Source organism: Pongo abelii, chromosome 19 (assembly GCF_028885655.2).
Source record: "Pongo abelii isolate AG06213 chromosome 19, NHGRI_mPonAbe1-v2.0_pri, whole genome shotgun sequence".
NCBI lineage: Eukaryota > Metazoa > Chordata > Mammalia > Primates > Hominidae > Pongo > Pongo abelii.
This window is the reverse complement of record NC_072004.2, coordinates 85531134-85557198: the sequence shown is the minus strand read 5'-3', so window position 1 is coordinate 85557198 and position 26065 is coordinate 85531134. Positions and strand designations below refer to the sequence as shown.

The 26065-nt window shown below is 38.3% G+C and overlaps 1 protein-coding gene and 1 long non-coding RNA gene across 2 annotated transcripts; one reads left to right on the top strand and one right to left on the bottom strand.

The window, feature by feature from the left end:
* Nucleotides 1-6242: 6242 nt before the first annotated feature.
* On the bottom strand, nucleotides 6243-16744 carry KCNJ2 (potassium inwardly rectifying channel subfamily J member 2). Its single transcript, XM_002827767.5, has 2 exons — nucleotides 16561-16744; nucleotides 6243-11453 (listed from the first exon to the last, which is right to left on the bottom strand). Exon 2 carries the CDS (start codon nucleotides 11235-11237, stop codon nucleotides 9954-9956), a length of 1284 nt encoding a protein of 427 aa, XP_002827813.1. The 5' UTR covers nucleotides 11238-11453; nucleotides 16561-16744; the 3' UTR covers nucleotides 6243-9953.
* Nucleotides 16745-16855: 111 nt separating this feature from the next.
* On the top strand, nucleotides 16856-24232 carry LOC134760500 (uncharacterized). Its single transcript, XR_010138008.1, has 2 exons — nucleotides 16856-17712; nucleotides 23499-24232. It is a non-coding gene; the product is annotated as an uncharacterized LOC134760500 (long non-coding RNA).
* The last annotated feature ends 1833 nt before the right edge of the window (nucleotides 24233-26065 follow it).

Below are 26065 nucleotides of genomic sequence, written 5' to 3'. Positions count from 1 at the left end.
TCATGCCAGGATTCATGCAGGTTCAGGATTGCCCTGTTTCACTAAAGGATACTAGAAAGAAGATGTGTCATTTTCTTCCAGCAAATTTAACCCATCAGCCCTTCAGGAAGGTATAAAGACCAGAGGCAGACCCTCTAAATTCTGAACAATTTCCCCCAGGTGAATACTGCAATGGGACCACTGTTGAGGTACTCTCCTCCCATCCTCCTCTATTGTGAAAGAAGCTGTTTATTGCAAGTAGCAACAGGATTTCTTTAAAAAAGGATTTTGTTGCCCTTCTCCACTAATTGCTTTTTTGGCATTCTCCTGTCCACCTCTTTTTATTATCCTGCAAAATGATCATAAACCTATACAATGTTTTAGACTACAAATGCCAAAAGGCAGAGCAATTTCAGTAAGCCCTGGTGAACCCAGATGGCCCGATATGAAGATCCCCTGGAAATAGACTTTGTTATAAAAGACTACACATGCAGACGTCAAATGTGAACCAGGGAAAGATAGAAATGCAGAAAGTCTCGCTCCCCTGTCTTGGTAAATCTGGGCCTCATTTCAATTAAAGCTGAAGTGAAGACTCCTCCTTGAATGGTTCAAATGCGTCGAAATGGAAGGGAGAAGTGAGCTGTAGACTGAGGCAAAAGTACATACTGTATTTATAATCGAACACAGCTTTTTATATAATTACATCCTTGTGCACTTTTTATTTTTGGTTCTTAAACAAAGTCACTCAGATGAAATTAAAGAGTGTGCAGGAGAAGGTGCTTCTGTGCTTCTTCCAGTTTCTATGGCAACTCGGGGGCATCTTATTCAGCTGCCTCATTGACTGAGTGTGCCCAAGTGATGCTGGCTGCAACTTTAACTCCTCCCTGGAAAAGGCAGGCAGGAGTGCTTCGTTGACCTTATGGCCACCAAAAGAACTCATGATAGGACTGAAGAAAACCTCTGACATGTTAATTCAACTTTCCCTCATTTTGTCATATATGGTTGCCATCTGACAGTGCTTTTGCCGAGAGTGTTTTGTTAGAAATGTGTGTATACTTGCCTTTGAAATTTCTCTATTGGTAAATAATCTGTTTCTATGAGAAAGTTCCTAATGCAGCTATCTATATAATGTAAAGGAACCTCCTATATACTGTTCGACCAGACATTCTCTTTGTTTGCAGGACCAAATGAAGAGTTGCTTAACTGGGACTTTAGATATAAAACTGTATTAGCAAAAATGTAAAAAAAAATCCCAAGTAAAATGACAAAGTCTGAGACTTGATTCATTTGTTTGTTGTACTAGATTGAATGTTTGCCAAGGGATGTCTTTCTGTCCATGTGTCAGGACTGGGGAAGTGCTGAGGCGAAGATGATTCACAGAACTAATCGCAGCAGAATATGGGGTCAGAGCAGTCATTTAGCAGGAGGGAGGGAAAGAACAGCGTTCACAGGAGCAAAGTCCTTACAAAACCAACTTAAACTTTAAGAAGAAACACTTTCAAAGTTTAGGTTAAACATTGCATTAGGTAACCATGCTTTATTATTGTAACTTTATTAAGAGTCACTTGTGAGCACTACTAATTACAGCAACAACAAACAGAGTGGCAGGCAAATGACAGAGAATTAAAAATGTGTGGGAAGAAGGAAGAAAAGAGAGAAGGGAAGAGGAAGGTAGGAAGAGAAGGAGGGAAGGAAGGAGGAAAGAAGAAGCAAGGGAGGAGAAAAAAGGAAGGAAGGAAGGAAGAAGGAAGGGAGGGAGGGAGGGGAGGGGAGGGTGGGGGGGAGGGGAGGGGAGGAAGAGAAGGAAGGGAAACAAGGAAATAGGGAAGGAAGGAAGAAGGGAGGGAAGGAGGGAGAGAGGAAGGAAGGAAGGAAGGAAGGAAGGAAGGAAGGAAAGGATGGAGGAAGGAGAACATACATACTATTTTTGAAATGTCTCTGGCATTGGAGATTCTCTATGCTTAATTTCTTACATTTCCCTAAACCAAGAAATTGTCATAACGCTTTTACCTCACAATTCCATAACTTTTATAGCAGTAGAAGCTTGTTTGGGTGTGTATGTTTGTTGTCAGAAAGCAGTCTATCAAAACCAAACCAAATATACACAAACATTTAATTTTTCCTGGAGGGACTGTTTGACCTATAGAATTTCCATTGTAAGAGTAAAAAAATATAGATTGTAAAGTAATGTCTTCTGATTATGACTGTGTGTCTATACAAGTATTATGTTTGTAAATAGTTGTTTTTTAACTAAGTTGATTTTAAGGTTATTGTTACCGATACATGGCAAATGGTTTCAAGAGAAGTGGCTAGAAGGAGTCTAGGAGGGGAAGAAAATGGTATGTACTATATTTTAAAGGTCTTACATATTTTAATTTTAAGATATTATGAAGTAGAGAAAATAGGTTTGTCTCACCAAACTTACACATTAATGTGAATGTTTGCAGATAGTTTATCTAGAATTCAAGGGTAAAAATCAAAACAAAAGGTAGAAGTTACCATCATGAATTAGAAAAGAAAGTGAGAGGGAAAGAAAGCAAGAGAGAGAGAGAGAGAAAGGAGCTTTTTAAGCCAGGTAAGATTATTTATAGACATTTGAGATGTCCTTCCAAGTTATCATAGCAGAAGGTTGCTTACTTAATCCAAGTCCACTCTCTTGATGCAGCATATTTTGTAAAGCCTCCTGGGTCATTTGAGCCAAATCAGAACCATTGACAATTAAACAACCAAACCGTCTCACTAATTACATGTTCTTTATAGTCACTCATTGGTTGTTTTGTAGGACATGATATTTGCGATCTTAATTATCCAACTTTGTCACTTAAATGTGGTTCTGATTGAGTTCTGGATTTTTCTAAAATAGAATTTAACCTTAACCAAAAAGTTATAAAAAATTTTGTCACAAATAAAATATTCAAATGATGTGCTCTGAAAACGATTCCCAATAGGGCGTTTCAAAAATACTTGAATCCACAGTGACCTCCCTGCAAAGATATTTAATCTTCCAAATGAAGATGTCCACACATGGAGGAAAAGAACAGTGAGTCTGTACAGTGCCTAATAGATCCTAAGTACTCAGTAATTGGTAGTTACTGTTATATACAAACTTTTTATATCTAAAACCCAGTTACTTTTCTTAGTTTTTAAGACAAAATAAATATATAACCATACCACCCATTTTCTAAGTTGTGATTGATTGGAGACCAAGTTCATAAAGAAAACTCTGAGTGCCCAGTACTACATAATAACTGCTTAAGAAATTTTTGGTTGAGTTGAATAGAATTTTCTAAAGTCAAATTCCTTAATGGCCTCAACCTCTCAGAATATAATCTCAAACCTGAAATAAAAAAGATCTCCGAAAATCAGTACAATGAATATAAAACCCCTGTGCAGAAGCCAGGTCATTTGTGTCTCCTCTGGGCCTTCTGAACCTCCCTGCTATTACCTATGATATTCGTCATAGAGGATTATGTGATATCCTCTCTGATAATCTATATTATATATGATATGATGATATATGATAAACTCATATATGCTATGATATATATGATACAATAATCTATATCCTAATGGGTTGATCTGATTTATTTGACACAGAGAATAAGAAGCAGAAAACAAACTAGTACTAGGGGACTTCTGGCAGTGGACAAAATATTAGCTGCTGGTTTCGTGATAAAAGAAAGATTAAAAAGCATATCCCATCAGAAAGAGGTGCACATATTAGCTTGAGTCACATAAGGAAATGTTAAATAATATATATCATCTTTTGAATAAGGCAGATAATTGTATAATATTTTAGAAAACCATTCTTCCAAAACAAAAAAAAAAATGCCCTTGAGGTGACAAATTTCAGTTAGTTGGAGAGAGCCACTTCCTAAGTAATTATTCACCATTATTATTCTGTTTAGTAACACTCACGTGCTGCCTCTGGTTTACCTTGCTTCAATTCCTCCCTTGCGAATTCTTATCTATTGGGTCTTCCCCTTTCCCCCAGCCATTCTACTTCTCTACTTTCCAAAGGAGGATGACCAACTCCCCTGGTTTGCCCAGAGCTTTTCCAGTTTCAGCACTGAAAGTCTTGCACGCTAGAAAACCCCTGAGTCCCAGGCAAATCAGGACAGTTGGACACCCAGTTCCTAAGCCAGGCACTCTGATACTCTTATTCTACTTGTGCTTTGCAGGTACTACCTTGTAATTAGATATTTCTCTTTTTATAAAATCATTATAACAACCCTCAGATAGTGACTAATCATTAGGTCACTCAGCTCCATGGTCTGAAATATTCTGAAGAAACACTGAGGTCCTGAAATAAGCTGATCACGGACTTGGTTCTTTACTTCATTTAAAGGGCATAGAGCTAGCCATCCTTTATTTATTTATGCGTTTATTCACTCACTCAAATTTGGGCAAACAAATACGATTCATTTAATCAGTTTTGCTAGCTTGAAAACGAATATTTCCAGATGGAAATTCGTTTTTTTCTTTGCAGGTATGACCTGGGAAGCTGCTGCTTCTGAAGGCTGGAGCTTGGAGGTCTTGCCTCACTTGTCGCTCAAAAGACAGTCCAAGCAAAAGGACTCTGAAATTCCACCCCTGCCCTTTCTTTTTGTATATGTATTTAATAAAATAAAAAATAGAGGCCTGTATAGCATGCAACTCACTGCCTGGCGTTACCATAACCGGTCTTACTTAATTATCTCAATTGCCCAGAGGATTGTGTTACACCTTTGGCTGCCTACCATGGGCAGAAAGCAAAAGTGTGGATGTGGTCAGGTTCCTGCAGTTTGGTTAGTAACAGAACTTTGTGGTTTCGCCTGGAGACAGAACTAAACAATTCCTCGTTAATTGAAATTAATCTTAAGTTTGAAATTTACCCAAATCCCACAACCAGTGTTTGTAATTATTCTACTCCTTGTAAGTTGTTCTCTCTCACCAAACATTAAATGAGGAATTTAGGAACAAGTTATGAACGAGGCAAGAATTCTGCACTAACATATACTGTGCAAACAAAAAGGATGTATTTTCATTACTGAAAAGGATAAAAACTGAAAAGCAGAAAGGTCTTAAATGGTGAAGCTTTTACCAAGAATATGTACGAAAAGAAAGTGCATAGAGTAGTCACAAAAAGCACAGCCTAGTATTGAATGGCCTCAGTTTGAATCTCAGCACTAATAATTCCTGTATGTACTTGGACAAGGTGCTTAACCTCTCTGAGCCTTAGTTTCTTCATTTCTTAAATGAGGATAATAATACAGCCTATTCCATAGACTTGCTGTTAAGACTAAATTATTTTGTACTTAGAAAGGATTTAGAGTCATATTTGAAACATAAATAATAATTGCCATATTAGTTAGAGAAAAAATAGCAAGGTGCAACCCATATTTTAGAATGCAAATTTTCTCCATATTTCCAACCTTGAGAAACATTTATTTATTTCAAATTTGCCAGAGAAAGTGGCGGGACTACATATCCTTGGTAGCTCTGTGACCTGAAACGATATATAGTTTAATGGACAAAACCAGGTTTCGACACAGGTAAAACCGGAATCCAAATACTACCTCATTGATTCATTAGCTTTAAAATTCATACTCAGTTTCTTCACTTAAAACAGGGGTCAACACACTCCTGGCCATGAGCCAAATCTAGCCCACTGGCTGTAGATGTTAGTAAAATTGTTTTGAAACATAGCCATACCATTTGTTTTCATATTGTCTGTAACTGCTTTCACATTACAAGGCTGAACTGGCATAGTTGAGACAAAGACCCTCTGGTTCATGAAGTTAAAATATACTTACTGCCTGGCCCTTTACAGAACTTATTTGCCAAGTCTTAATCTATAATACAAAATAATAATATCCTGATTTGGTTTCTGTGGGAATGAGATAAAAATAATATGTAATGCAAGAACTCTACACATAGTTGAGACTCGATAAAAAGCAACTACACATTATCACCCATTAAACAGAGAATCAGAATCTAAACTTGATTATATTTTTGTTAGTTTTTTTTTTTTTTTTTGCTTGTTTATTGGTCTTTTGTATTCCCTTTCTACCTAGGCTATTCTATCCAAAAACAAAATATGAGCTTGACTTCCTCTAACTTGAATTAAACTAATCTGCCACTCCACTGCACCTGTCTGTTGAAGCCATTTCTATGGCTCTATTCATCTAACCTATCAGGGTTTATGTTCTATTGTTTGGGAATATTTGCTTTATGGTGTTTCTAGAGTAATCATACAGGAAGCCCAAAGATTCTTCCACCAATTTGTTTTCAATTTTTAATTTTTTTATTTAGAAATAATAAAATAAGACATAATATATAAAAATATGTACAATCCATGGTTTGTGCAGTACAATAGGAAGACTTTAGATACAAAAAGACAGCAAATGGGAAAATAACAACTATCACGATTGTCAATGGCTAGGATTGTTCAACTTGCCAGAGCCCAGAGCTGAAACCCAAAATTACTAGAAAAGAGATTCTATTTTGCTGAGGGTTGGGGATGGGCAGGTAACTATGCCACACTTTTTTTTTTTTTCCACCTTAACATTATTAGACACAGAGTGAAGAAGAACTCACTCTACTTCTCAGGACAAGCTTTTGCTTTTACTGAGTGGTTTATTATAAAATATGAAGTGACATTTATTAATTGTAAGGGAAATATGATTTACGGGACAGAACTCATCAAATAAACATCAAGAGTTGGGATAGGAGTGTACTGGCAAGAAAGGAAGTAAAGAGAAGAAAGACTGCATTAACAGAATAAAAACAAAGTAAAACAAACTTTTCTGGGAATTTGGAAATGATAACAGTGCTATAGTGACATCCTTAAAATGTCTGATTCAAGTATACTCTTAGAGGGATAGAAAACTACTCCTTTCTCAATAATCAAAATAGAGTTCACTTTGTCTACATTTTATTTAAAAATAGGATAACCAGGAATCTATGGCTCCCCCCAAAAATATAGTGCCCTTCCAGATATGAGCAAAAATTCTTTAAAAGGGAATAAATCTGAAGTAAATCCAACAGAGAATCTGCTTGCGATAGAGAGGCAACACACATCTGGGAATCAACCCCAGATATTCATGGTGAGTCCCCTCCATCTGCATTCTAATGACATGTGTACACTAATTAAGAAGACCCAATCAATAAGGACAAATATTTTGAAGGTAAAATGCAGCAATCAATGTCGTGCATTACCTGTGTCTTGGCTCTTGACAAAAAAAAAAAAAATAGAAAAAAATTGCCATTTAAAGCTTGTAACTGTTAAAACACTAATAACTAGCAAAAGGTTTCAAATGAACAGTCCATGCTGAAATAAATAACAGAAGAACATAGCAATACGAACCTTATAAGGCTGGTATATATTTGCTAAAACCATGCTAACCGGTAGCATATAGGTACTAGCTCTCAGAAATTACTGCACTGAAATTATACTTTCTATGGCAATTATTTTTCTTTACAGACCTCTATTTACATTTGGCTTTAAATATGAAAATATCTGATAAACTTTATAAAATGTACACTTTAAAAACATAGCTTCTGCAAAATTTTCTTGAAAAAACAAACCTGTGCACCAGAAATTTTATATTTTTTTCTCTTTTTCAGAAATAAGTTGAAAGATTTCCCTCCCTCTTTCTTGCCCCCCCCCATACCCACCCCCTTTCAAATTTCTCAAGTCTTTTTAAGTGGCAGCACTGTGTGTTTAGGGGGAGCATCTTTTGTGGTCACCCCCATTCTCCACTGTATCTTCATTTAATTTACATATCACTGAATACTCTTTGGTTTGATTATTTTCCTTTGCAAAACATCATAATAGCAGCAGCTGAAGCCCTCAATATCCTCTCACTGTCAAGAACCAAATTGTTGCCTCTTCTGTAAGTTTTCTTGTCCACTCAATCCCCAATTCCTCCAACTCTTTAAACACCTTCCTAAACCTGCCTTTACATTTGGATCTAAAACAACCACTTGCTTAACATCTCTTTCTTAGTTTCACTGAAAATAACACCTCAGTTTTCAAAGCCATCAAATCTGAAGGCTGAAAACAGCAAAAATTGTCATAGTTTTGCAGGCACGGCATTCAGATATGGCTGTTCAAGAACCAGAGACCATCACAAACATCAATTTACAAAATACATAGAACAAGCTGTTTTTTAATGGCATACAGAGATATAATACCATAAGCGAGTTGATTTTGAGACTCCAATTAAAAATAAAAGTCAGTAACCCCAGAATTCACAAATAGGGAACTTTAAATAAAAAAAAAAGAGTTCCATTATTGAGCTTCAGTGAAAAAAAAATAATAATAATAATGTTTCTAGCAAGGCAGTCAGCCAGGCAGGGGAGGCTTCTGGAAAACAATGTGTCCTTCCTTAGTAACCTGCTCTAGGGCTCCACAGGAGACAATGCTTAGCTCTCATTCAGTCATAAGTATGCACACAGAAAAGGGAAATAGCCGTTTTAGACCATTATCTCCTTTACTTGTGATTATGTTATATTTTTATGGCTCTCGTTGACCCTAAAATACTGAGACATTTTCATTACTATCCTCTGCCATAAAAAAAGCAAGTTTCCTCTCCTTCCTAAGCACTTGATCTGAAGTGCTGCATCAAACTGGCTTGTCCACACCTCCCTGTTTTCCCGCTTTGGCATTCGCCGCCCTATCTGACACTGTAGGACTCAATCCAGACAGACTGATCAGAAGAGCAAGCGCGGAGGCCAGGTGTGGCTTCTTCTCTAAGGTGAAGGTGGGCTGGCGATGTCCTGACAGTCCAGGCAATAAATTCAGCAGCAAGGGTTTAAACCCATTTATCTTTCATGCTGGATGGCTCAGTTTTGAGAATGCCAGGATGCCAAGGAGGTCCTATGAAGATCTTATTTTATGAAATGAATTTTGGAATGTGCAAAAGGAAAAGCCCAGAAAAATATAAGAGTACATCACCATCTCGCACACTACACATGAGCCTGGCCAGCACTGCCTAGCAGGAAAGGATGGATGTCGGTATTGTGCGTGTGTATGCCCCTTTCTTCTTCTTCCTCTTAAAATAAAAAAGTTACATGAAAGGACAAAATTTTAAAAAGCACTACACTGACTAGACTCGGTGAGTATGATGCTCTATTTTCTGAATAAGGTGCAAAATGAACCGGCGGTTCAAGGTCTTGCTGAGGTTCAAAGTTATTGTCTCTTGATTTCAAGGCAGCCCATGGGGCTTTGTTTTAAGTGTAAGCTCCACTGTGCAAAAATATGCATTATCTTTGGTATTTATTTTAGGTAGTTTAACTTAAAATTTGAGATAACCCATTAACATCATGGAGGAAAAGAAAAAAACAACAACAACCCAGAGGCTACCATTTGGCTAGTGTTACATAATGCCCTTATGTAACAGAGAGAGAGAAAAAAATCAATTCTAGCAAACAAATTACTGGCCTCAAAAAATCAGGCTCTTGTTTTGGCAGTTAATAGCCAAATACTTGCCACTTTGAAGCGCATCATGAGCTTTCAGTAAAGTTCAACACTGACTTTAAAATTACACAAAAGGAAAACTACACTGCAACAAAAATACACATTTGTGTCCATGTAGTTAGCAGCTTTTCAAAAATTAAGGCAGAGTCTTGCCTTTGTTATGCCATTAAAAACATCCTTGTTCCCTAAAGAGAAGCATTCTGGATAAATCAAATACCCAACCAAGGCTTGCCTGCAAGTTCAAGTTTTGGAAAAACACAAAACAAAACATAAAAACCCATAACTTATTCTACAACATCTATGTGCCATCGGGTCACATGGAGACATGGTTAGTGCTTTATGCTAATCATGGAGCTTACAGTCTTTCTTTGAAACCATTATGCTTGCCTCAGTCCCTTGTGGCCGCTTGCTTGACCCATCTTGACCAGTACCGTCATCTGTATAACTGTTTTGGGCCTCTGACCAACAGACCGTGTTGTAAAGTAACTATTCCAGAGAAGGAATCAGCCAGTCATATCTCCGACTCTCGCCGTAAGGGCCTGGGCTCTAGAGGTACACTTGCCTGGTTGTGAAGGTCTATGTCAGGGGGCGTGTCCGTACTAGTGCTTTCTGGAACTCCATTTTCACTGTCATCTTCCTCCTTGCTTGTGAGGGCAACTTCATTTTCATAGCAAAATGAATTCGCATTTGAGAGGATATATTTCTTTTCTGCTAAGTCTCTGGCACTACAAAGGGGAGTGTTGGGGACTTCGTAAGTTTTGTGGAACCTGGAATAGTCCACTTTGTAGTAGTGCTTCTCTTCAAAGAGCACAGGCTCATAGCGGTGGCCCCACAGGATTTCATTTGCTAGATAAGAGCTACGGCACTGTGTTGTCATGGCAGTGGCTTCCACCATGCCTTCCAGTATGACCACAATTTCAAAGTCTGCGTTGTCAATGTCCTGTTTACTCAAATCATATAAAGGACTGTCTTCGTCTATTTCATGGACTATAGTGATTGGGGACACCAGAAATATACGATCGATTCCACTGTCAAACCCAACATTGATGTCTATTTGATCCAGAGGGATATACTCCCCTTCAGAAGTAATTCTGGATTTGAGGAGCTGTGCTCGAACATGAGCTTCCACCAAGTGGCTTTTCCGAAGATTGCCCACTCGCCACATCAAACAGAGCTTGCCGTCTCTCATGGCAATCACGGCATTGTGACTGAAGACAAGAGTCTCGTTTCTCTTCTTTGGCTTTGCCATCTTGGCCATGACTGCGCCAATGATGAAAGCATCGATGATGCAGCCCACGATTGACTGGAACACCACCATGAAAACAGCAATTGGGCATTCATCCGTGACACACCTGAAACCATAGCCTATGGTTGTCTGGGTCTCAATGGAGAAGAGGAAGGCAGCCGTGAAGCTGTTGACCTCGGACACACAAGCTTTGCCCTCTTTGGATGCATCAAGGTCCCCATGGAGCAGAGCTATCAACCAAAACACACAGCCAAAAAACAGCCATGACAGGACGAAAGCCAAGCAGAAGATAACCAGCATCCACCGCCAGCGAATGTCCACACACGTGGTGAAGATGTCTGCGAGGTACCGTTGCCCCTTCTCACCCACATTGATGAACTGAACATTACAGTGGCCATCTTTCTTCACAAAGCGGCTCCTGCACTGTTGTCGGGTGTGGACTTTACTCTTCCCGTTCCCAAAGCCATTTGCAACTGCCATGGTGGCCAACTTCATACCGTCTTCTTCTGAAGAGACAATGCTGTAGCGGTTGGTTCGCACACTGCCCATCGCTTCTGCTGGGGACTCCAGTGCTTCTGCTTTGGAAAACAGTCTGAGTTTTTGCAAAACGCTTTGGAGAAACAGTTTTGAATGTTCGGTGAAGACACACACACAAAAAAAATGAGGAGAGATGTGTGTCTCTGGGAGCCTTGTGGTTCTACCAAGGTCTGTCTACTGACATTCAGAGTTACTTTAATGACTCAGCTGACATCCAGAGAACATGTCCTGCAAGAAAAGAGAGACTGTGCATTACAAAATAAGCCACTCTTAAAGAATTCTACTGTCTAAGACAATATATCCTAACAAAAACACATAATCAGGTAAAGATAAGTATAATTTACATTAAATTATAAGGTTTTAAATTTCTTTGTACCCTAAGCATGCTTTGTAAAACTTTTATTTAAAAGCATAAAGTCGTTAAACATAGAAGAGTTGTCTGCGACAGTTGTTCAACCAAAATGTCAGGTCAGGTCCCCTTTCCCTTATTTTTGACCAGGGATCTAGAATATTCTATTTTTCAGGTCTACCTCTCCCTTCTCTTATTCTCTTCTTCTGCCTGCCCCACTTGCTAGGATCCCTGTTAAGCAGATGAAAGATTGTCTGATTCCAAGGTTTGTTGTAAAATTTTTGGAAAAAGGACATGTTTAGAAAACTTCATGTGGACGCAGCATTGATATCCACTGAGTTGCATGTGCATTACGGGAGAATATTAGAGCCCCTGATGGCAAGGTTGAAATCGGAAGACAGACTATTTTGTTTAAATGATATAACTGAGCAGACGGGATAGGCTGACGAAATGCTAGAGGAAGAAAGTCAGATTCCCACCTACAAATAGAAGAGTGAAGTGGATTTTGGAGTAGGCTTGACTGAGTGTGTATCCTGAAAACAGAGGGAACTAGTGGACAAAACCTCCTACAATGGTGAATACTGCCCCTATTGCTTATAATAATCTGAAATGGATCCCAGTTTCTGGATACTGTTTGGGCTTGCTTCATCACTTCTCACACTTTAAGCAACTACTATGCAGAAATGCCTGCTAAGTCTCTATTAGTACAGGTAATTCTGGCTTGAAGACTTTGAAGACGCACGTTTGCTCTGGGGGATAGAGAGCAATTCTGTTGCCTAGCAATAAGAGTCCTGAAATTCTCCTGAGATGGGGCTGTCATGTGTAACGACAGGCTAGGAAGTAAGCACCATTGTGCCAAAGGACCAGGTCTTTAGCGGATTGAGATAAGGCAGGAACTCATTTCATGTGAGTCCAATGCTGTGTTCTCTCAGACAGAGACAACTGTGTAAGGACAGATCATAAATGCCAGTCCGCTTACTTTCACTTCCAGCACTGTTGTTTGGTATAGGTTCCTATGGAGAAGGCACTCACCTTTACCTAATATGTGCAAATAGTAGTTCTCAGTTTTCTCCTATTGCCTCATTCTTCGCTAGGTAAGAACTATCTATGTACTTTAACTTTCCATCTTCACTCCTAAGAAACTATTTCCCTTGACTAACTAACAAAAAGCTAAGAGAAACTCTAAGGTGTTTTCTTTACCAAATGTGTAATAACAAAACTAATAAGAGTTAGAACTGAAAAATAAAGCCCATCTTCAACTCTTCATACAACCAAATCCTTCTGCTATATTAAAGGGGGGCAATGAATAACTCATGAAAAGAGTCCGAAATTTGTTGACGCCTGATAATGAAGACTCCACATTTTTCTTCTCCTCTAAATCCATTAAGATTAAACAGTTAACAGAATCGATTTCAGCCAAGCCAGCCGCAAACAAATAAAGCAATCCATTTATGTTGTTTTTGTGCGTTCCCTTAAAAAGAGGCAAGGTGCATTGCCTTTGAAAATGCCTTGTTACTGTCTTTTGACTTCTTCTTTATCCAAGTTATTATGCAAGAATGTGCCCCAACACATTTTTCCTGAGATTAGTCATCTATGAAAATTGCAATGTGTGTTACATTTTGGCAGCTTTTGACACCTAAATGATGCTCAGTTTGAAAGTGCCTTTGAATTACTTTATAAAAAGAAGTTACTGTGCTTTCTTAACCTTCCACCTGCTTCAATGTTTTGTCTGCTTCCCTGTGAAGTTTGCACTTGGACCAAAGAAACAAGAATCCTACCCCTCAAGGTTCTAGATCCTGTACATGGACAGCATTTTTTAAGCATTCATTTCATCTTAGTTTTCTCATGTTTCTAAACAGACAGAGACAGCAACAACACCAAACGCAGGTGTACGTTTCAAAAAAAGGAGAAGAACTTCATTTAATGAATGCTTTGTATTCTTGAGTTCTGATTGACTTCAGAACTTTGTATTATAAGCTGACACCAAGAAATTTCCTTTTCATGATTCAAAACAATCCTTCCATGTGAGTTACCATTAGGGGCCATGAGTAGACAGTCTCAAATTTCTTCTGACTTAGTTCTGTACTCCTTCCAGATTAAAACATAACAACCATATGAAATCTAAAGACTGAACTATGACTTTCCAAAAATCTTGACCCCAGGACATTTGTTTGAATTCCACAAATCACACAATACCAGCTTCCTATGAATAGCTTTCCACATTTAGAATCTTGAAAGTAGCCTGTATTGAGAGACTATTATTGTCTTATTTCCATTGCTAATAACAGAATTTGTTCCACATGTGGAGCATCATTTAGAAATTTTACCATTTCTTCCTGGAAAGAGAAAAAGAGGAGTTTTGGGCTTTTTTTTTTTTTTTGGCAAAATGAAAACTTTTGCCACTTCAAATAGATATGCCCTAAAACAGATTTATGTGTGTATGTATGTGCACACACATATAATATGTATTCAGACTTTTTGTGGAGCTGATTACATAGCTAAAGTCTAGAACCTGTCAGGGTTTGATGGGGTAACGGTCTTAATGTTTCATGGTAAAAATTGCTTTTACTGTTAACCTGCCCACATGCCTGAGCGACTTTAAGCAAGCAGAAAACTTCCTTGCCCGGTCCTCTCACTAGCAATTACCAATTCGTGAGCAGCTGAGAAAAGCTATCATTAAAAAACAGGGCTTACATGCAATTTTATTTCCAGCATATATTCAAAATAATGTTTGAGATGCAATCAATTAGGAGTAGATGAGAACACTAAGTGATACAAATCCAGAGAATTGAAATTTGATTTGATGAACAATGTGTAAATTTCCCTTCCAGCCAAAATATTTAAGGGTCTAGATGTAAATTTCGTGGACACAAATAATCATTTTTATCCAGGCCATAACCCATGATGTAGAAAGTATTTTTGGGAAATTGAGAGGTTACATGTGGTGCTGTTCATGTTAAGACTATTTATAGGCTGAGCCAAAATTAAGCATAAGCAATGGAAAAAAATAGTTCAGCGCTTTAAACTTAGGTAGATGTTAAAGGAGAAAGAGCTATGGATAAATGTAAGGTCAAGGAGATCACATGGTACAAATGGGGGATCTAAATTGCTTTGACTATATAGGTAATACTTTCAATATGGCTTATAAATAACTAAAAAAAAGAAATCAAATGAGAGTAAATGTGTCCTGTAATATGGTCATCGTGTGCAATGAATAAGAAAGTTTCTAAGGATAGGAAATAAAGATAGCAAAAGAAAACGTACTGGGCTGAGAGAGAGGTCTGCTAATGAGTGTTTAGAGCAGCTATTCCCCAGCTGACGCCATATAGAACAGCCTGAGTGTGCTCTGGGCACATGTTGCTATGTGAGCACAACTGCTAGGAAAGCAACCTTTTACAAGCTCAATAAACATGAGGGAGGAGGAGGGGGAAGTGGGGAGGGGAGGGGGATACCCATCTATCTACGTGAGCCCCATGTCTAATATTTATACTCAACGACACTTGGCTTGTAGCACTGCTCAGCATTTGCATATGCTGAAAAACAGACATGTTTGGTAAATAAAAATATACACTTAAAAAATTTGAAACAATCTGTGCAGGTAGCTGTTTTCAATCTTTCAGGCTACGCAAAAGTCATACAAGGACGCTACAGCTAACCAGAGATTCTACAACTCAGGAGTCCAAAGGATGTAGAAAGACTGTTCTTTTATTTTTTTTAAAAGCAAAATTCACAAGAGTTTAGATCAAATATTTCTTATGGAGACCAAGAACATTAAAAAATACAGTGTCATTAAAATATGAGAGAGGAGGAAGCTAAGTAAAATGGCCTTGACCTTATCCTCACCCTTTCCACCATGCTTCAATTAACATCTCTTACCCCTTCTGAGCACCAGGATTTTTCCAGATAATGGCTAATAGAAATGAAAGATTTGGAAGTGAGCAGGAAAACGCTAACAAGTGTACAGATAATGTACAGCAGACACATAACATTGGTTGGCGAGAGGAAATCTGGCAGCCTATTGATTATTAATGTGAAAAGAAAACAAATGGTAAGACGCAATATGGTTTCTTTGCATATCCAAGGTTTTCAAATAACACCTTATTTCCTAACAGGTAAAATCTGAATTTATGAAAATCGTCAGAATTCACAGCCTTATCCTAGTGATCATCCTATGATATCCTTACCCAGACACAGACATTAAACTGCCCATTTCCTATCCCTATTTTTTTTCCAATTGTCATGATGAATCCATGCTATGATGCAATCTTTTTGCAGAATCAAGTCGTTTTGACTATTTTGCTTCCCTAAAACCACACTGTCTTCAAGCCAGGTATTAATACCGTTATTACTGAAAATAACAAATTGGTTAGGGGAGAGTGATATGTAATGTGAAAGTTTTGCGATCCTCAGGCTCAAATCCAACTCGAGCTCCCGCTCTTCTTTCAGGAAGGCAACTTTGAGACACTCACTCTGTTTGAAACTCACAGCTATACTTGAAGCAATGACGAAAAAAAAAAAAAAGCCAAGGATCAAGAATAGTGCTGAGTCCCAAGGTTTGCCAAGGTTTAAGACCAGGGCTCAAGACGCACCCCCAAACCCGCAACCACGTTTTCTTTCTTTTTTTTTCCCTCCTTAGAGTGAGAACCGAACACAGACGCTCTCGCCCTTGCCTCCAAACCCAGTATCTCGCTACAGCTGGTGCACTGGAAGTTATGAGCACAAACAGATGCTGCAGAGAAATCTGTTTCTATTGCTCAACTGTTCCAAGCATGTCTCAGTATTTTTAGCTCTGGGGATGTTCTGGTGCGCACACAAACTATATAGGCATGATCTGGGACTCCGGAGTGTGGGTGAGCGCTACAGCAGTGTGACAGCTGGGCACCTCTGGAGCAGCGGGGCAGGGTAGGGTAGGGGACGGCGGCCAGAGTCCATTCCCCAGGACACACCGGCAGCGAGCGAAAAGGAAGAAAACACAGCAGCCCTTACCTGTTGCTGGCGCAGGAGCATGGGGACATGGAGTGGAAGTGGGGGGTACAGAGGCATGTAAGATCCAGTGGTTTGTAAAAAGCGAGTGAGCCAAAGCAAACCAGAATTCCCAAGACCCAGCCTGCCGGCGCCGGGAAGGCTGCGCGCTGGCCAGGGCTCCAGTGCGCTCTGCAATATCCTGGGCTCTTTTGAGGCGGTCCGTGCGACACCGGCTCTCCTGGCCCCGCCCCCGGCCGCTGCCGGCCAATCGCAGCGCGCCTGGCCGCGCGGCCGGCCCCGGGAACCGCGGCGGGGAGGGGAGGATGCTGCGAGGCGTTGCCAGCGGAGGGAACCTGCCGCCGCCTCCTCCCCCTCCACCCTCGGAGCCCGGCCGGGGAGTCGGGCCCGGGCCGGGGAGGAGGAAGTTGCGGCCCAGCTGGGACAGCAGCAGGTGGGAAGCTCCGCGCCCGGCTGTTGCGGCTGCCTGATTGCAGCCTGGCCTTGGGCAAAGCTTCCTACTCCGTCTGGAGCCCCACACACTTCCCGGTTCCCCCGCTCTTGGGCCGCTTGCCCTGCGTGCTCCTCAAGGGGCCTGCGAGGTGCCAGCGCCGGGTAGAGACCTTTGCCGCCGGGGCAGGATTGTTCGTCGGTCCCGGCGCGTCTCCCTCTCCCCTCCCTCTCTGCCGGAGCCCCTCGGCCCTTGGAAGCCCCCCGCGGAGGCTGCAGCGCCTGGAGAAGCCACTGAGTCAATGGGGCGAGGGACTGGGGCGGGCGCGCAGAGCCCCCAGGATTGAGACGCGCGCAAGTGCGGCCACTGCAGCGCCGCTTGGCTGTTTCTTCTCCCGACTGTTCGCGAATTACTTACAAGGCGCCTAGGCTTCTCTGAAGGGTGGACGGCTCGTTCCCTCTCGCCTTGTCCGCCCTCAGTCTCTCCACCACCGCCCGGCACGCTTTGCTGATCTAAAATCAGAACAATTAGAGAGTAATGATTTTTTTTGGAATAGCAACTCCTACAGACACTCAGATCTGCCCTCGCTTCAGCGCCTCCCAGCCCTCCTTCCCAGCAGCCAGGCGAGAGCGCGCAGACCCCTAAAAAGCAACTTCAGTGTTAACCTGGTCTGGATCCTGGAACTTTATAAACTAATCCGTGTGTGTGTGTGTGTAAACCGAAGAGTAAGTGCCTATTATTTGTGAGTACTTCGGTGTCCTAACGAAGCTTTGCTCCTAAAGGGCAGGATATATTTTAGGAGTCTTTCTTTCCACTGAGTTTTTTAAATGTTTATTTTCTCGAGCGATCAAATGTGTCTTTTGTGCAGTTTATTTAAAGCTCGTAAGGCTTCCTTGAGTCGCTAAACTAATTCAGCAAACTAGCTGGTATTGTGGACCGCGCAGTCGGGATGGATTTTTGTGTGTAGGAGAGGTGAAACTGACAATTCAAGGAAAGGTTCTGTGCGAGTCCCCACCTCCCATCCTCATATCCACACGTGGCCCCTAGGAGGTGCTGGTGAAATATGCTTGCTTAGGTTTTGCAGATACGCACTTACTCCTGCCTTACCAAGTGTGCCTTTTTTCTTAGCACTGAGCAAGGTACTTAAATTAAAAGGGTGTGCAAGAGATGATACACTCAGTGTGGCTGCTCTGATAGCCAAATGGCGATGTGGTTCCAGTTAATGTGTTGAGATTATACTGTTCACCAAGCCCTGTTACGAACTCTGTTGCCATGCACGTGGGAATAATGCCTGCCCCAAGGGAGGTCTTCTTTAACATCTATTTAGTCATGTGTTATTTATAAACAGCTTGAATTAGTACTGTAAAATAGATGGATGTCTAAGAACCTAGGCTGTAGCCTAAAGCTAAAAGAACCTGAGGATAGACAAGTTAACTCTGTATTAACCAAAGGATAATGAATGAGTTCACCGCTCAGTTCAATAACCTTCTTCTGAAATATGCTTCCTCCTGGACTTCTAAGAAACAGGCCAAAAGTTTAATTATCCCTTAAAACATGTTAAGCCTAAATAGAAAAAGGAAATTAATCATTTATAGATTTTCTCTTCTTTATTATGATTCAGTTGGTGCATCTGTAGATGGCTAAGAATTTTCCAAACCATGTGAATTCAGAGAGGCAACACTTTTGTTGTTGTTGTTTTTCCAGGTAATGAGATCTCTTTGAAAATCAGTCTCTCGGAAAGGGATGCCATTTTTATGCAACTTGGATTCAAATGGTTTTGCTTTAGTATTCTACTCTAATTAGAAAGAATACACCACAGGCCGAAATAATTTCATATGATAGGAAAATCTTTAAAGAAAGGAACACAGAGGTATTAGATTATGGTTGGCTGTATAAATTTAGCTGGGCAGGAGGAGGAAGGTGATGATAAATGTATCCTGCTCTCTCTCATCAATTATCAGCATCACATCCCCCAACATTCTCTCCTCCCAAAGACTGAAGGATGTGCAGCAAAGCTTGTATCTTGAAGGAGAAGGATCGGGAAAAATTAATGATTTTAATGAGAACTTTCCAATCTAAGTAGAATCATTACCTTAATTAGCTAACTAAGGAAGTATGAAGGATGAAATTTTGCAAATGAAATTTTGTGAATGCATGGGACCATGGAATACCCCCATTGCTTCATTTTAAAAAAAAGAAAATATAAATGCATTTTAATTAATAAATGACTTTTCATCACGTCCCTATTAGGAAAATTCTGTGTGCCAATGCTTTCAGTGTTTGATTTAATACATCTTTTGAAGTGATGCGTGATACAGATTTCTGTATTCAGAGTCTATCTTTTTTGGCTGAATCAGGCCTTATTTAGCAAAAATCCCCATTAGTCTTGGACACGAATGCAATTGGGTGTTGGGATCCATCTGTGAATTAAATTTTTCCAAGGAAATGACAATTATGCTCTTACTGATTCTCTCCACGGTAACCACCTATAATATTAGAGCCAAATATTAGTCACAATCTGGATCTGCAGTCAGATTGTGAATAGCTGTGTGACGCAGAAGGTGATTGTTTCACTAGAAGCACAAATCTTTCCTTTGCATTTATATAAAGATCCCCAACAATTAGACACACTTTCAGACTTCCATTAACCATGTATATACAGTTCAAATTCACAATGATAAAACATGAAACGCTCCTGGCATTTGTATCCACTGGATATTAAAAACCACTTTCTGATCTTCAAAGTAATCATCATTAGCAATAAATAGTAAACAAATCATTGTCAGATTGCCCAGAAATGTAGACAGGCTGAGTTTGCAATCTGCTGCTATGAGAACAAGCCACTTACTGTGGTATTTTAAGGCACTGTATGTAATCTTATTTATTGGAAAACAGTTTTGGCTTTTAGTTTCACTTACTGCATTGGTAATATTTAATCTTCAAATTTTAAATTCAGTGAACGTATTTGTTGAAATAACTACTTTGTACTTTGGCTATATGCTAGGTGAGATGAAAGACAGGAGGGTCCTGGGGGAGCAGTTCCTGTTCTTAAGAGTTCAAAATATCCAACTGAGAAGACAAACAAGGCAGAAGTGAAACATTTAAATGATCAAACGACAATATAAGGCAGCTTATTATTACGCACTAAAATGGATCAAGCAACAATTAAAATGATAATCTTAGATTTTGAAGAATGGAGTGAAGCAGGGTAAGACTTTGTAATGGGAGATTTAATAAATATGACGTATTACTATGTGTAGTGGTATTAAGGATGCTGAGAACACATCAGAAGATAGGAGTGGCTCCTCATTCAGTTAATTTCCTAAATGCCTGCTATGCCCCAGACCTTTCTATATACAGGTAATCAAGCATATAAATTATAAGTTGTTTTTCTAAGGATAAATGTCAGTTACATGGAAAGGAATGAAAGGAACAGTATATTTTAGTATAACTTTTGATAGTTACTCAATATGATTATAATAAACATAAGCTATTTCATTTTTTACCTGCAATACAGTAGGCCTATCAGGGTACAGTAGAGCCTTTTCTCCTGCATTAAATGACCCTAGACTAAGCTTATTTAAGCCTTTCTGCTTGTTTTTCCTTCTCCATCAATGTGAGCCTTCCGTTCTCATTTTTGCTTCTGATAATGTGCCTTGAATCTGTCAGGCTGTCACCATGCCCTGCCTAATTTGTTGATTCTAATCTGTGCTGGGCTGATAAATTACGTAACCAAGGTTGCTAAAGTAATGTAAAAGCAAATATGATTTAACATATCTAAAGATGCATTTTTGAAATAGTATGAGCAGATGCTGAATTTGGAGTTACCTTCGCTTGGTCAACCTCCTTTTTGGGTAAAAAAAGCTTCAGGATTTGGATTTATGGCATCTATTTTGCTTCTCAGAGCATTTAAATGGCTTAGTCTTTGTATTTGCTGTTATAAATAGCTGAGGAAAACTTCTGAGTGAGATACCCGTGTGTTTACAACTATCCATGTGTTTATATGTATACATAAAACAAAATCATATACTGATGTATTGAGAAAATATTTCAGTGCTTACTTTATCCATTTATTATTATGACCTTTATTTTCCATCAAATATGCTAAAACCAAAAACAATAAGTTGGGCTGTTCTTTAAGAAGCTCACACTTCCAGAGCCTCCATGTTATTATTTAGTAAATTACCTATTCTGTCATGCTCGGGAAGACTTAAGACTTTATCTCACATGAGTGAGACAATTACACTCTGAAAATAACATATTCATTTTAGGGCCAGACCCTACATTACTATGTTTCTTGATTCAGTGATTACAATGATCATTTCATCTGTGTTTTCTGGGATACATTAGGTCTCCCAAAGGTAATGAGTTTACAGCCTCGGTTTACCCTCTATAACCACGGATGGCAGTTCCTTAGGTCAGGTAGCCTTGCCGTAAGTGCACGTCATCGGTTAGAAGAGGTGCCAGCCGAGAAAATATCAATCATTATGCACAGACTCATCATTGCCACTGGGGAAAGGCAAGCCTTATAACTGGAAGGGTGTAGTATCATCATTTAATCATAGTAATCAAGCAGTAATAAGAAGACTAATAATAAGCTAGCCTCTATGGAGGATTTTCCAGGAAACAAACACTGCTTTTGTGCTTTACAGGATGTGCTATTCTGATGTTCTGTATTGCACGTACATTTGCATGGGAAAATAATGAAGAGAGGGAAGATAGGAAGGAAGGAGGAAGTAGAGGAGACAAGAAAATATTCATTAGAAACTATTGGTTCTAAAGGAGACACAAACACGTTCAGTAGCCACTAGGGAAAGTGAGACTGCCACCAGCATCCATAGTCACCCTCTGCAGCACAGTAAGAAATGCTTTCCAGTGAGAGGTGCCACCATTATCAAACTGAATCTCATGTTTAAAACACCTGTAAGAATGTCTCTTTGCTTTAGTAATACATCTTTGGAAGATCATAGGAGTCATGCAACTTGACTTTTTCCAGAACTTATAAAAACAAAACAAAAAATTAAAACAAACAACACAAACTTCAGACAGCCAAAACTAATCACTATTGTAGATATTTATGGACCATGCCACAAGCTACGAAGAAAACGCAAAACATATTTTGAGTGACGTCAACAACACTGTAGTGATACTCTTGAAAGAAAATTTGCATACTTGAATGTCCAGATTTTCAGAATTTGTGGGTTTTTTTAAAGAGTATTTTTTGGTATTTTAAAAAATCATTGCTAAAATGATGTATGTCTATTTTGGAAAATGTAAAAGATAAGCATTTTCAAATGTAGAAGAATGTAGATAAATGTGGAAAATAATATAAATTCATATTCCTACCATTGAAAGATAACCATTATAAATACTTTGATATATCTTTCTCCTTTTCCTGTATTTCTGTTTCTATTTTTAAGTCTATGTTTTATAACTTTTAAAAATTAACCTATCGGGTTTTTTTTAATCATGGGGTCTCACTATATTGGCCAGGCTGGTCTCAAACTCCTGGCCTCAAGCGATCCTCAAAGTGCTGGGATTACAGGCATGAGCCACCACGCCTAGCCTCTATAATTTTAAGATCAATTGTGTCATATTTGTAATACATGAGCATCACACTTTTTATATTATGCAAGCATCTGTCATGCAACTAAAAATTATTTGAAAGTATATATTTTAATGCTCACATGTATTTTATGAACTATAATTAATTGTCACTTATCCTTATATCTTTATATTCATTTTTTTTTGTTTTTTACCCTTATAAGTATGCATTTGCCTGGCCTTGGAGATTTTTTATCTTCATATCTTTCTCCTTTCATTATAGATTTCTAGATGTACAATTACTAGGTCAAAGCTTATGAACTCTTAAAGGTTTTTGTTTTTGTTTTTGTTTTTAATGCAGTTCTTTCTAATGAAATCCCAATGGATTGACTCTCAAGGATGTTCTAAATTATGTGACTATGCATAGTGGCAGTATTGCCCAGTGGGGAGAGGTTGAGCTTTGGATCAACTTGACATGTGTTTGCAACCTGCCACTTACTAGTTGTGAAAGATTGTAATAGGAATTAGAAATAATAAATGTAAAATGCCTAATACTTTGTGATCAACTAATCAAAGGTATCTTTTTATTCTGTCACTATTGCTACTGCCACTAATGATGATGAGAATGATAAAGTGAATAAATCAAACATGTTAGCTAGGATAATAAGGCATGCATACAATAAGTCTATAAATAAGTAACAGAAGTTTCTGTAGTGCTTGAATAAGTGCTAAAGTCATAAATGAAGAGGTAAGCATCTGAGGAACTTAGCAACATATTAGTTCTATATTTAATAGTACAGATTGGCATGAAACAGAGAAAAGTAAAATGGATTTCACAATTGATGATCAGAATTTGAATAAATTCATAAAGGTATTTAAGGAAATATTAAGATTGGACATTAAACTTGGACCAGATTTTAGTCTTTCAAGACAAAGATCTTGAGTTGACACTTGATTCTTTACACAGGGAGAGATCTACAGATGACTGAGCAGAAGGATAAGATGTGTAAACAAGGCTGTTGGAACATTAATCGGACTGTCATTTCTTCATCCATTGCCTCTGGATGCATCCCTACCATCTTATCTTTGCTTCCATTTTTGTTTTCTTAATATGATTTCCAACATTCCAATTTTTATTTAAAAGGAAATAGAGATACAGAAATTATGTTCCATCTCTTCATGTGAATGGGACCTATACATGTAGACTCCTAGCCTGCTGATACCAAATTCAATGTTTATTCTTCTGTTTTCTGCAGAGTATAACTTTTCGTAGCATCTCTGCTCAGACAAATCTAGTAACCTAAAATAAGACCTCTATTTTTCAAAGCCACTTTCTAATTCTCCCCTACATATCCTCCACATTATTTCTTTCCTAACTTTAAAATATATGAAATTTGAATTTTTGCTCCTTATGCAGGACCAAATTCCAAATGCTTGGCTCAATTTTCATGCTTCCCTGTGTAAGAGTTTCTTCCATTTTAAAAATAAATTTGATCAGTATCTATAGGTTTAATTGAATGTTTCCTTTATCATTGACCAGCTTCCATTCTGTAGGCACTTATCCTCTATTGAGATTTAATTTCAGTGTTCCAAGAAATTTATGTTTTAATAGTCAATGTCCTAGTGTATAAATTACAAATAAATAAAACTTGTATTGCAACTACGCAAAAATAAAATGCTGTACCCAACTACTACCAATAACATTAGTGATTTATGATAGCACAATAATATTCACAGCATTATGACTATTAAAAGAAAATGCAAGGTTTCAGGTGAAACTTTTAGCTCCATGACAGACCAGCCTGTAGTTATCTGTGTACACAGTTTACAGCTACAAAAACCTACTTTGCTATTTATTGCAGAAAAGTATTCAGTTAAAAGTAAGTGTTGTTCCTTCAGCAAAATATTCACTGACCCAAAACTCTTTGTGACATTTTACAATGCACACAGCATCATGCAAGTTTAGACAAGTGGATTTATACTGTCTTATGAGTTCCCGCCCCTAATAAATTACCTCATAATGCAAAAGTAACATATCTTTCATAACTATTTTGACAAAAGTTTAAAACACATATGATGAAGTTCAACTTTCAGGAACCAAAGACTGTCAGATATTAGTTTCTACATTATATATGCATTTAGAAGTTTACTTGAAATCTGCCTTTCATAAAGGAATGGTATGAATAAGTGGAACTGTACATTTTTTTAAGTTGATTGCCATTAAAGCAGAAATTATAAGGTTGAAAAAAAATAGGTGCTTAATTAGATTTTTTAATGTACTTATTAGGCTCAAATCCAGACATTTCATCTGCATCATTTGGATTTGAGCTACATACAATTCATTTTACGTGTTAAAGAAATTTAAATGAATTACTATTATAAGCAAATGTTTTTAGAAATTGTTTCTAGGATTAGCGATAGAGCAACTCTGAATTTATATCATAGACGTAAACTATATCACCAGTGTTTCAGCTTCTGATCTTTTTATCAGCAAAGATCTCATTTCAAAACGTGTAGTAATACAAAAGTCTATTCTTTTGTATGGTTTGCGTAACTGAGTCACCAAGTTTTAGCAAGGCAGGAACTGACAGTATAAATAATGCTTTTTTTTTTTTTTTGTAATCTGATTGCCATTTCCCTGCATGTGAACAGAAATATGTGAATACTCACATTTTGCCTGTTAAGTCAACTTGGGAAAAAATTAATTAGGAGAGCCAGCTTTCCCATTTACTGAGATTAAACCTCTTTTATGTGTTAGCATGTGTAAGAATGCTTTAAAAAAAACCTTGAAAAATAATATGTCCTACCTATCAAAGTCCAAAGCTATTGCTTTTACTGTATATTATTTTTATATAAAAATACAGTGCCTTCTTTGCACAGATTAAGCTAAGGAAGGTATATACTTAATAGTTTAGTTGGCAGAAAGCAAATTCAAAAAGTATATGAACACGCAGGCACACACATACAGAAACATGCACATATGCAATTATATCTGTTGACCCAATGATGGCACATCCAAAAACCTTATAAAAAGATGAAGAGGGCTAAGATTTGATTTGCAGTTGCTTGCTTAGTTCTAACAGAAGAGCTGTGGTCAGTTCTAAGACTCTTTCTCGTAACCTGCCTTCATGATATTGATTTTATGGTATTTAGAGTCCAGTTACATTTTGCAATTTAAAAAGTCACCTATTCACTCATTACACACATATTTATTATGCACTAAAATACAAAACATTCAAAATAGATACTGGCAACTCTCAGTGTTTTTGAAAAGTAGAACAATCTGTAAAGCTGTAAGGCTAAACAGCTTCAACATGTCAGTAAAACATGAGCTAAGTACACATAATTTAAGCAGTTCCCTTAGACTAAAAGACAAGCACATATTATTTAAATTTTTTTTCAGAAGCAATCTGAACATCTACCTGGTCAAAGTATCATTTAGCCCAACAGGCTTAGTCCCCAATGCCGTATCCATAGTTTCAAAATCCAGACAGTATAATGGAAATTTATACAAGTCTCTTTAATCCTGGGTTC

Coding starts and splice junctions, on each gene's coding strand:
- KCNJ2 (XM_002827767.5), bottom strand. CDS start 11,237: ATGGGCAGTGTGCGAACCAACCGCTACAGCATTGTCTCTTCAGAAGAA.